Here is a 12,906-nt window from a genome sequence, read left to right as displayed (position 1 = left end):
TGGGCAGGGTATGGGTATACCCGCGGGTACAAAGCAATACCCGTGCCCTACCCATGACTTAACGGGTAGGGTATGGGTACTACCCATGGACATAAAAATGTACACATACCCTGCCCATGCGGGTACGTACCCGCGAGTACCCGTACCCATGGGTAAAATTGCCATCCTTAGCTCCGGGTATGGCGGTGGTGCTCGTCTTCTTCGTTGGAGGTGGGCAGCCAGATTGGGGTTGTTTGTGGGGATCTTTTGATCTCATGTCCAGTCCCAATAACGAGTTGGGGAGCGTAGCTTCCGGTGAAAACCGTGCTCTAACCTTGGTCATGGTGGACGATGGCGACGTCACGCGCCATTACCTTCTTGAAGGCATCATCGTCGCAGTCTACGACTTCTTACTCGTGCTGCTCTGGGAGAAATCCTAGATCCGATCCCGTATCGGGCAATAGCAGCGTACGGCGTCGTTCTCCTTCCTGGGGGCATCGTCTATGGAGCATATGCAAGCTGGAGGGTCCTTAGGTGGAGCGACGTTTTTCTTTCGTGTTGAAGACGGTGAATCTCAGCATCGTGGTGCAGCGGGGTAGCATCGTCAGATATGTCATGTTCGACGTGCGCAGGGTGGTGGAGCTGTCTAGCGTCTTGGTGGCGTTGGTGGCAGGCCTCGCAAGGTCATTGCATTGATCTCTCCTGAAGATGGGTATGCGGAAGACGGTGGCGGCAAGGACTTCTGGAGCGTGTATGATGGTACGCGCTGAGGATCTGCCGGACCGGTTGTGTCACCTGCTCGCCATTGGGCGACTTGTCGAGGCATTCGGTTTTTTGATGATGCGCGTTGGTGTTATGTCTGGGAGTTGGCTCTGTTCATTGATCCCCCTCCCCCCCCCCCCCCCCCCCTCATCGGTGATGTAGGAATAGCGGGCTGTCGTTAGTTTTGGTGGGTTCGGTTCGATCTTTGTAATTCTTCTTGTAAGGTGTTGTGAATAATCTAATAAAAAAAACCGTGTGCATCCCTTGGATGCAGAAGCTGGGGTGATATTTCCCCCATTTCTAAAAATAGATAATGTCCACCTATACAATGATGCCGATTGTTCCACAACCATGGGATGCTAAAAACCAATATTACATGACTAAATTGAACATAGGGACATGTACATTCGTTCATGTCATAGCCTGCCAGGGCCATTATGCACGCAGCATACATAATAAGCTCAGGTACGGCCTTATTCCCTTCCTCACAACAAAATTAGTTTCGTTAGGGAATTCAACCTTACCCCAAGATGTTGGTGTCTAGTCTATTTCACACTTGTTGTCTCAGCTAGTCCCTATAAATTCATTTAACTTTATATCTTTTCTAATAATGGATCATATGTTTTACAATATAGGAGGTGTTCGGGCGAACATGAAATTTCACCTCAGAATCTACTTTAATTGTAGTCATATATAAATGAAGACCTAAGACGCTCTTGCATAATTCTTATGACATGAAGCTATATATTGTTAACCTTCCGTTGATCTTGTGTAGTAATAAATATAACAAACCTACCAAAGTTTTTGTTCTTTTTTCCATAGGGATACTGTTTCTTCATCCAACCACTAGTCGCCAGGCTTAATTATATTGATCCAACAATAGGCTTGAGTTTAGGCGACTTTATAGATAAACGAATTCTACTATAACTAATGCTCAACAACCCGACATCATAATCCTAATACAACGAGGGGTCAATGTCCTCACAGGAAAGATGAGGGTAACTTCAAAAGCTATTTTGGGGCATGCTGTCATTTCTATTCCTGATACCCATGAAATACAAATTATGGGGGATGACCCAGTTGAGTGTTCTACACCGAAGAGGATCCCAAGTATTACGTATTGCATTTACGTGTTAAAGTCAACTGAGGCAACAAAACATACTACAAATTGGTTTCAATCTGCATAATGTTGAGCACTTCAATGTCAACGACCATTCAGTAATGAACTTGATATTTGGATATTAAGAAGTACACTGTTGGTCGCATCTAGGAGATTATTCTGAAACAAGTTTTGAGATCTTTGAGGCATCTATCATGGGGCACATTTCCATTGATGTGTGTTTCCAGTTTTTTGAGCAATTTAGTTTTTGTGGGATAGTTTTTATTAGAGGAAACTTAGAAACACGGTTAATATTTCTTTTACTTCGGTTGAAAAGATGGGAAATGGAAATATTGACAAGCTTGCCTTTATGTATATGTGATCCGTTATTGATATGTTATTTTGCTTCACATTTTATTTTGTTGTAGGCCCAGTTTTTATTAAATGGATCCTCTGGATCTGGCTTGTGGGATGTGCCAATAACTCTAAGTTGTGCTTCATCAACCAAAATTTTCCTTTTGACAGAAAAGTATTATAAGTTGGATTTATGTGGCAAAAGTGAGAAAGAAGGAAGTTTTTCGATTAAGCTAAATATGAATAAAACAGGCTTTTACCATGTGAAGTATGATAGAGAACTTTCAGCAAAACTTCAAAATGCGTTAGAGGCCAACATGTTCTCTTCAATGGAAAAAATTGGTAAGCACAACATATTTCACTATGAAGTTGTATTTGAAATGATTTTTTGAAACTTACTATAACATTATGTTTCCAGGCATATTAGAGAACGCGCGCATGCTTTCCATGGCCCGAAAAGACTCACTTGCATCACTGCTATATATATTGTATGCTTGTCGGAAAGAAGCCGGCTACAGTGTGCTAACACACATAGATGATGTATGTACATCTTGGTTGACCAAGTAGTTCCATTATCTTCATTTTTCTTGAATATTAATTTTGTATGTGTATTTGTCCTTTGTTATACAGATAACTTCAACTATTGCCCAAATATTTACTGATGCTATGCCTCAATTGGTTGGTGATATAAAACAATTGTTCATCAAAGTTCTTATAGCACCTGCTGAGTATGGCATTTTACATTTTATATCTTTATGTTTAGTTTAACATGTTTACTTAAATATACCTTATTCATGCCAAATATACTATCAATCTTATGTAGTTTTTCTCATTATTCCCATATTATTGCTTGATCCTCCTTTATATGCTCTACCTTTTACCAGAAAGTTAGGTTGGGACCCAATTAATGGTGAGGCTGACCAGGATGTAAGTCTAAGATATATTCTATTGGTTGATCTTGTCCAACTTGGACACGATAAGACTATTAATGAAGGTGTTAGGCGTTTCAACATCTTAACTCGTGATCACAACACTTCAATACTTTCTCCGGATATTAGAAAGGTCTAATCTTTTCCCTTTCTTCACATGGTGTTCCTATGCTTGTTTCCTCACATGCGATATACTACAGGTTGCATACCTCTCCATGATGCAAACGGCTAGTAGTAAAAATAGATCTGGTTATGATGATCTTAGAAGATTCTATAGAGACTCAGCTGATAGGGAGGAAAAGTTGCGTATCTTAGGTGTGTGCGGCTATTTGACTATCTTAAATTAACAAATATTCTTGTTGATGTTTTGTTGGTTGTTCTGAAAGCATTCTACATGATTCCAGGTGTATTATCTTATTGCTCGGATAAGGATATTGTTCTGGAGTCACTGGATTTAATTTTCACCAATGAGGTAGCCTATAAATTTGGTTCATCCTCCCTTGAGATAGAATGCATGTTTAAAATAAGCATGCAATTTAAGTTGAATTTATGAATCACATGCATCTCTTCTTGCAGGTCCCTAATAAGGATGCAATTCATCTTCTTGAATTTATCAGTATAGATACACGTGAAGCTGCTTGGAGCTGGTTGAAGGTATGTTCTCGTATAATGTTAATGCAGCGAAATTTAGAAATCTGAGACTTTTGATCGTGTTAGGAATTTTGGTTCTAGTGGGATTTTTTACCAACTGAAATAAGCTTGTAGGGTATTCTTTTGTGCTTCATAAGTACCCACCTCAAGTGGTATTGTCTTGATTGAACTCATTTCTAGTACTACTAAATTTCTCCAACTTAAAGGTCAAAGGAGTCTAAATGTAAGGTATTATTAAATGGATATTATTTGGATTATATAACCTAATGAATTTACATTTTTTGATGAAATCAACAAACACTGGTCCAGTCACACCTTAAATATGTATGATTTTAATTTATTTGTGTTTAAGTAGCATACCATTAGACCGATAAGTTTTAGAAGTACAATGAGGAGCTAACATGTAATGTTCAAATGGACGCAACGGATATGTACAAATCAAGGCTAACCTAGTACTGATCACCTTCCTTCACTTAGTTTGACTCTATAATTCAATGTGGATGGACCCAATGTCTAACTTTCCTAGCTTCACCCTTGAGTAGAATCATATTTAAGTATTGCAATCAATGAAAAGTTGTGCGTGGAAATGACTAGATGTTCATATTATTGTACATTGATGCACTATATGAGGGTAAAGTCAACTATTTCATTAAATTTGCGAGGTAAATGTGCTATAACCATTTAGATGATTTTGTATCACTTATGGATATTAAAAAAGGTACTCATGAGGTGCACCATGACCATTACTAATGAGATCAACTATATTTTAATCCTTTTGGTATCTATTATTACCCTCTACTTTTACTTGAGTGTGTTCTTGACTTATAAAACCACTATTTTTTAAAAGCAACATTAACTTTTTCCATATCCTATTATTCCTCGGGATGTGGAAAATGATTCATGTTAATCTTACTATGCCGTTAGATATTTATTCAAGCGTCATTGGCTAAGACTTTTTCATGCGGGTTCTCGTGATTTCATTGATGTAATTTAGTCCTAAAGGCGAATCTCAATATCCATCATTACATTAATTTGTCTCATTCCTTTTAATCTTAGGAAAACTGGGATCATATTTTGAAGGTAGTTCCTGAGAAAGACCTATTATGGTGTATTGTGAACAACATTGTTCCACTGGTATATTCACCATAAATTTATATCTGCGGATTTGGAAATTCTTTAACCTTTTGGTATTCAATCTCTCAGTTAATGTGTGCATTAGATCACTACTAATGTGCACTGTCTCTATTTTGTGACAGTTCACCTCCAATGATAAGGCAGAAGAGATCTCCAAGTTCTTCACAAACTGCACGGATCCGGCACTTCAGAGTGCGCTAAAAGGAAACCTCAATATGGTGGATATAAATATGAGATGGATTGAGGGTATCCGCACCGAGCCTGGACTTGCCCAGGCAGTTCATGCACTGCTTCACAAGACCTAATTTGCATTTCGCTGCTAGTGCTATGATTCTGATGATGCACTTGTTACTTTTAATACTGTGAACAGCAATACCATGTGCTGCTACCTTAGCATGCCTACAAAATGTCTCTCTTTTGCATAGAATGGTGCTTGAATATATCTCTTCCGATGTTAATAAAGTTTCAAGCGGAATATGTTGGTTCGAAGAATGAACCATAAGGCGGGGAAATGAGACTTCCTAGGGTGAAATGCTTTTCACATCGATCGGAAAGAAATTCTTGAAACCAAATGTGAAGCAAACATTCTAATATTTCGAAGTCAAAGTTAAACACCCACATCTCCCAACAAATGAGTAGGCCCTAGCTTTATTTAACAATTTCAACATCATGTCCTAGTCGTTAGACACAAAATTAGTGTTTGAAAGATACCTATAGTATCCTAGGATAACCCTTTTACACGGATCAAGGGTTAGAGTGCAGCTAAGGTGATATGAGTAGGAATATGCTGTCCAATTCATGGTGGATTGTACATTAAGGGGAATAATAGATAGTTAATGACAACTCAAGAATCTAACAATGAATGAAAAGGAAGTTGTCATAGCCATCGAATGGTGTCCCCTAAAAATAGTTTGGAGGTTGTTGTGATGAAGGAATTAACAAACCAAGGTACATGAGTATCACTACAACTCTACAAGGAAAATCATACCTCATGGCGAAGGTTCAATTTTATCATGGGAACCCTTTCTCGTTACATCTCATTTTTAGCTTGAATTTCTCACGCTACAAGTCTTATCATCGAAGGCATATCGTAGATCTACTGAGGAAAGCAACCGTAGCGTGACAGAGATTTGGTAATGCAGTTCGGTTATTATTAATGCCTACTTCTTTGGGGCATGTTTTACGGACACTCCTTACTAGTTACTATCATACTATCGTTTAGGACAAGCCCGCCGCGGTTTACAGAACCATCCGATTTACAACACCATGCTAGTCCAGTGCCCCTGCCGGGGGTAGAGGACCGCACTGTTAGTTAAGGTTACAATGTTCGACACCAAAATGTACGCCACTGTTAGTTACAAATCCAAACGTAGCACTACTCGTACGCATATTCGACACATATCTGAAAAATCTCCACCTCTTGACAAATATGAACTTTGCCATTGAAGCTTTCATGCATGAACATGAGTGTAACCAGACTTGATCCATTAACCATAAGCTCCGCTTCTACTCCCTTGACAATGCATGACTTCACCTGCAATTGTAGTCCCTTCTCTTCTTCATTTAAGTGAATGCTCCTAGAAATATTATGGTGTTTGTCGCTCTTGTTCTGTGCTCGGAGTATCCGTTCAACGCCATCACACTTCAATCATAAAGTCACCATATCCGACAACACTATTGCATCGTCACACTGGTAGCGTCTTCTGGTGTATGCGAAAATGAACAACTCACATGTTAATAGCGCATATAAGAGTTAGCTGAACTCATTATTCTCGCTATTGTTGTCTTCCCATATGAAAACTTATCTGAAAAATTGAAGAAATTCCACTAGTAGGAAAACCCTTATAGGCAGAGCTTAGTTCTGAGGCGCACCACTGAAAATGCGCCACAGAATGTTATTTTGTGGCGCACCATGCTAGGTGCGCCACAGAAATAGCTTAATTTTGTGGCGCACTGCTGAACATTGCGCCACAGAAATTGTATGGGGCCCACATCCTGCCACCACCAATTATTAGTGTAGGTATTTCTGTGGCGCACATGGCGTGCTGCGCCACAGAAATAACTCTTTCTGTGGCGCACGTGCTTCGGTGCGCCACAGAAGTAGTTGATTCTGTGGCGCACTTGCTCGGGTGCGCCACAGAATTAAGGTAACTTATATCATCTCGCCCGTGCCCTCCCCCGCCTGTTCACCTCTCCCCTCTCCCCTCTCCCCTCCCCTCTCCCCTCTCCCCTCTCATCCGATCCGCCGCGCGCCGCCATGGTCGTCGCCATCACCGTCGCCGCCGCCTTCCTCCGTGATACGTCTCCGACGTATCGATAATTTCTTATGTTCCATGCCACATTATTGATGATATCTACATGTTTTATGCATACTTTATGTCATATTTATGCATTTTCCGGCACTAACCTATTAACAAGATGCCGAAGAGCCAGTTGCTGTTTTCTGCTGTTTTTGGTTTCAGAAATCCTAGTAAGGAAATATTCTCGGAATTGGACGAAATCAACGCCCAGGGGCCTATTTTTTCACGAAGCTTCCAGAAGACCGAAGATGATACGAAGTGGGACCACGAGGCGGCCAGATGCTAGGGCGGCGCGGCCTGGCCCTTGGCCGCGCCGACCTAGTGTGTGGGCCCCTCGTGTGGCCCCCGACTCTGCCCTTCCGCCTACTTAAAGCCTTCGTCACGAAACTGTTGGAGATATGCCCAAGAGGCAATAATAAAGTGGTTATTATAATATCTTTATGTTTATGATAAAAGTTTATATACCATGCTATAATTGTATTAACCGAAACATTGATACATGTGTGTTATGTAAACAACAAGGAGTCCCTAGTAAGCCTCTTGTATAACTAGCTTGTTGATTAATGGATGATCATGATTTCGTGATCATGAACATTGGATGTTATTAATAACAAGGTTATGTCATTGGTTGAATGATATAATGGACACACACCCAAATGAGCATAGCATAAGATCAAGTCATTAAGTTCATTTGCTATAAGCTTTCAATACATAGTTGTCTTAATCCTTCGACCATGAGATCATGTAAATCACTTACACCGAAAGGGTACTTTGATTACATCAAACGCCATTGCGTAAATGGGTGGTTATAAAGATGGGATTAAGTATTTGGAAAGTGTGAGTTGAGGCATATGGATCAACAGTGGGATTTGTCCATCCCGATGACGGATAGATATACTCTGGGCCCTCTCGGTGGAATGTCATCTGATTAGCTTGCAAGCATATGAATAGTTCATAAGAGATCACATACCACGATACGAGTAAAGAGTACTTGTCGGTAACGAGGTTGAACAAGGTATGGAGATACCGATGATCAAACCTCGGACAAGTAAAATATCGCGAGACAAAGGGAATTGGCATCATATGTAAATGGTTCAATCGATCACTAAGTCATCGTTGAATATGTGGGAGCCATTATGGATCTCCAGATCCCACTATTGGTTATTGCTCGGAGAGGAGTCTCGACCATGTCTGCATAGTTCGCGAACCGTAGGGTGACGCGCTTAAGGTTCGATGTCGCATAAGTAGATTTGAATATGGTATGGAGACGAAGTTTGTTCGGAGTCTCGGATGTGATCCAGGATGTCACGAGGAGGTCCGGAATAGTCCGGAGAATAAGATTCATATAAGGGAAGTTAATTTTTGGGTTTTCGGAAATGTTCGGAATTATTCCGGTGTTGACTGGAAGGTTCTAGAAGGTTCCGGAAGGGTCCACCATGGGGCCCACGACCTAGGAGGCCCACCGTGGGCCGAGGGGATGCTTCCTGGCCTAATGGGCCAGGGGCACTTGGCCCCAAGGCCCAGGCCGGCCAACCCCCTAGGGTTTCCCTGGGGGGATCAACTTGGGGGAGGGGAAAGCCCCTCTCCCCCCTTTGGCCGCCGCCCCCCCTAACCCTAGATGGGAAGGGGGGCCACCTTGGCCGGCCAGCCCCCTATATAAAGAGGGGAGGGGGTGGCCGGCCACACCACCCCATCATTGCCTCCTCCTCTGGCCGCCTCTCCCTCCACCATACGCTGTCCGGGCTTAGGCGAAGCCCTGCAGTTTTCTTCCTCCACCACCACCACCACGCCGTCGTGCTGCTGGACGTTGGAGGAGATCTACCACACCTCCGCTGCCCGCTGGAACGGGAGAGGAAGGAGCTTCATCGACACCGTACGCGCGACCGAGTACGGAAGTGCTGCCGGATTGCAGCACCGGGGACGATCGTCTACACCAACAACGAGATTAATCTCGTAGGCTTTGGAATCTTCAAGGGTTAGTCTCATCTCCATCTCGTTGCTTAGATCTTGTAGATTAGATCTTGGGTGTTCCATAGATTGGATCTTGGTTTTATTCGTTTTGCGATAGGAAAATTTTTGTTTTCTATGCTACGAACCCCATCAGTGGTATCAGAGCCATGTCTATGCATAGATCTGTTGCACGAGTAGAACACAATGGTTTTGTGGGCGGTGATGCTCTTGTTGCTTTAGTTTGTGTACTTTGCTTCTTGCGGCATGGTGGGATGAAGCGGCCCGGGCTAACTTTACATGACCGCGTCTCATGAGACTTGCTCCACGCTTGACATGCAACTTGTATTGCATAAGTGGCCTTGCGGGTGTCTGTCTCTCCCACCATAGTGAAGATTGTAATTTACACTTCTATTGTCAACACTAGTATCACCGTTGTGGTTCATGTTCGTAGGTAGATTGGATCTTACTCGAAAACCCTAAACCACGTAAAATATGCAAACCAAATTAGAGGCGTCTAACTTGTTTTTGCAGGGTTTGGTGATGTGATATGGCCATGATGTGATGATGATTATATTTGATGTATGAGATGTTCATTATTGTATTATGGCAACCGGCAGGAGCCTAATGGTTGTCTTTAATTTTTGTTAAAGACCTGCGTGTCTATTCATCATGTAATAGCTTTATTCCAAGTAGTTGTTATAGTAGCTATAAGTGATGGACAACCATGAAGCGGCGCCACTGACCTTGACGCCATGCTGGTGATGATGGAGATCATGTCCGTGTTTTGGAGATGGAGATCAAAAGCACAAAGAAGAAAGGCCATATCATATCACACATTATGAATTGCATGTGATGTTAATCCTTTTATGCATCTTATTTTGCTTAGATCGCGACGGTAGCATTATAAGATGATCCCTCTCACTAAATATCAAGATAATAAAGTGTTCATCCTTAGTATGCACCGTTGCTAAGACTTGTCGTTTCGAAGCATCTCGTGATGATCGTGTGTGATAGACTCTACATGTGCATACAACGGGTGCAAGCCAGATTTGCACACGCGGATACCAAGGTTGCCTTGACGAGCCTAGCATGTACAGACATGGTCTCGGAACACGGGATACCGAAAGGTAGAGCATGAGTCATATGAATGATATGATGAACACTTTGAGTGTTCGCCTTTGAAGCTACATCCTTTCTCGTGAAGATCGGACTTGGTGTAGTGGATTTGGTTCGTGTAATCACTAAGACAATGCGAGGGATGTTGTTTTAAGTGGGAGTTCACCTAGTTAATTTCAGAATTAAATTGAACTCAATTTATCATAAACTTAGTCTAAACTCTTTGCAAATATGTTGTAGATCATGGCGCCCCCCTCCATCAATTTTAACCAGTTCCTAGAGAAAGAAAAGCTTAAGGGCAATGGTAGCAACTTCACTGACTGGTCCCGTCATGTGAGGATTTTCCTCACTGGTGGAAACCTGCAATTTGTGCTCGATGCACCGCTAGGTCCCCCACCACCTCCTGTAGTGTCCGAGGACATAAAGAATGTTTATGAGACTCGGGCAACTCGGTACTCCAAAGTTCAGTGTGCCATCTTGTGCAGCTTAGAGGCAGAGCTCCAAAAACGTTTTGAGCACCACGACCCCTGTGAGATGATGCGTGAGCTCAAACTTATCTTTGAGACTCATGCGGCCGTGGAGAGCTATGAGGCCTCGGCGATTCTTTACCTGCATGATGGAAGAAGGCAGCTCCGTTAGTGAGCACATGCTCCTCATGTCCGGGCATGCGAAGAAGCTCAATGACTTGGGGATGATGATCCCTAACCAGCTGGGTATTCATCGTGTCCTTCAATCACTGCCACCAAGTTACAAGAACTTCGTGATGAACTACAACATGCAGAACATGGATAAGGATTTACCTGAACTCTTTTCCATGCTGAAATCTGCTGAAGTAGAGATTAAGAAGGAGAACCAAGTGTTGATGGTCAACAAGACCACCAGTTTCAAAAGGCAGGGCAAGCCTAACAAGGGTAACTTCAAGAAGGGCGGCAAGAAAGTTGCACCGCATCCTGAGAAGCCTAAGGCTGGTCCTAAACCTGAGACTGTGTGCTATTACTGCCAGGGGAATGGGCACTGGAAGCGCAATTGCTCCAAATACTTGGCCGATCTGAAGAGCGGCCACGTCAAAAAGAAAGGTATATTTGATATACATGTTATTGATGTCTATCTTACTGGTTCTCGTAGTAGTGCCTGGGTATTTGATACTGGTTCGGTTGCTCACATTTGTAACTCGAAACAGGAACTGCGGAATAGACGAAGCCTGGCAAGAGACGAGGTGACGATGCGCGTTGGAAATGGATCCAAAGTCGATGTGATCGCCGTCGGCACGCTCCCTCTACATTTACATTCGGGATTAGTTTTAAACCTTAATAATTGTTATTTGGTACCTGCGTTGAGCATGAACATTATATCTGGATCTTGTTTAATGCAAGACGGTTATTCGTTTAAGTCTGAGAATAATGGTTGTTCGATTTATATGAGTAATGTCTTTTATGGCCATGCACCTGAGAAGAATGGTTTATTCTTATTAAATCTCGATAGTAGTGATACACATGTTCATAACATTGATGCTAAGCGAATTAAATTAAATGATAATTCTACTTATATGTGGCACTGTCGTCTTGGTCATATTGGAGTGAAGCGCATGAAGAAACTCCATTCCGATGGACTTCTTGAGTCACTTGACTTTGAGTCACTTGACAGATGCGAGGCATGTCTAATGGGAAAAATGACTAAGACTCCATTTTCTGGTACAATGGAGCGAGCTACAGACTTATTGGAAATCATACATACCGATGTATGCGGACCAATGAGTGTAGCGTCGCGCGGTGGTTATCGTTATGTTCTAACCTTCACGGATGATCTGAGTAGATATGGATATATTTACTTCATGAAACATAAATCCGAGACTTTTGAGAAGTTCAAGGAATTCCAAAGTGAAGTAGAAAATCAACGTAACAAGAAGATTAAGTTTCTGCGTTCTGATCGCGGAGGCGAATATCTGAGTTATGAGTTTGGCATGCATTTAAAGAAATGCGGAATACTTTCACAGTTGACACCGCCGGGAACACCACAGCGTAATGGTGTGTCCGAACGTCGTAATTGAACTCTCTTAGATATGGTTCGATCTATGATGTCTCTTACCGATTTGCCGTTGTCGTTTTGGGGTTATGCATTAGAGACAGCCGCATTCACTTTAAATAGGGCACCATCTAAATCCGTTGAAACGACACCGTATGAATTATGGTTTGGGAAGAAACCTAAGCTGTCGTTCCTTAAAGTTTGGGGTTGCGAAGCTTATGTAAAGAAGTTACAGCCTGACAAGCTAGAACCCAAAGCGGAGAAATGCGTCTTCATAGGATACCCTAAAGAAACAATTGGGTACACTTTCTATCACAGATCCGAAGGCAAAATCTTTGTTGCCAAGAACGGATCCTTTCTTGAGAAGGAGTTTCTCACTAAAGAAGTGACTGGAAGGAAAGTAGAACTCGACGAGATTAATGAACCTTCTCTCATAGATCAGAGTAGCGCAGTGCCGGAAGAAGTTCCTGCGCAGCCTACGCCGATAGGAGAGGAAGCCAATGATGATGATCATGAAACTTCGAACGAGGAAGCTACTGAACCTCGCAGATCGACGAGGGAACGTACCACTCCTGATTGGTATGATCCCTGTCTAAATGTCATGATTGTG

General features: G+C 42.3%; 1 protein-coding gene across 1 annotated transcript in view; it reads left to right on the top strand.

Moving 5' to 3' along the window:
• The window catches only part of LOC127314961 (aminopeptidase M1-C-like), a 42,025-nt gene extending 36,722 nt beyond the window's left edge, over window positions 1-5,303 (top strand). Inside the window, exons 12-20 of the mRNA XM_051345503.2 lie at window positions 2,269-2,536; window positions 2,613-2,734; window positions 2,825-2,922; window positions 3,079-3,256; window positions 3,324-3,438; window positions 3,528-3,595; window positions 3,700-3,777; window positions 4,831-4,908; window positions 5,031-5,303. Coding sequence (XP_051201463.1) covers window positions 2,269-2,536; window positions 2,613-2,734; window positions 2,825-2,922; window positions 3,079-3,256; window positions 3,324-3,438; window positions 3,528-3,595; window positions 3,700-3,777; window positions 4,831-4,908; window positions 5,031-5,213 — 1,188 coding nt within the window. The 3' untranslated portion in view covers window positions 5,214-5,303. The remainder of the gene's footprint in view (window positions 1-2,268; window positions 2,537-2,612; window positions 2,735-2,824; window positions 2,923-3,078; window positions 3,257-3,323; window positions 3,439-3,527; window positions 3,596-3,699; window positions 3,778-4,830; window positions 4,909-5,030) is intronic.
• Window positions 5,304-12,906: the final 7,603 nt, after the last annotated feature.

The sequence above is a fragment of the Lolium perenne genome, chromosome 7, assembly GCF_019359855.2.
Source record: "Lolium perenne isolate Kyuss_39 chromosome 7, Kyuss_2.0, whole genome shotgun sequence".
Taxonomy (NCBI): Eukaryota; Viridiplantae; Streptophyta; class Magnoliopsida; order Poales; family Poaceae; genus Lolium; species Lolium perenne.
The sequence above is the reverse complement of the archived record's forward strand: the minus strand, read 5'-3'. Positions and strand labels throughout refer to the sequence as shown.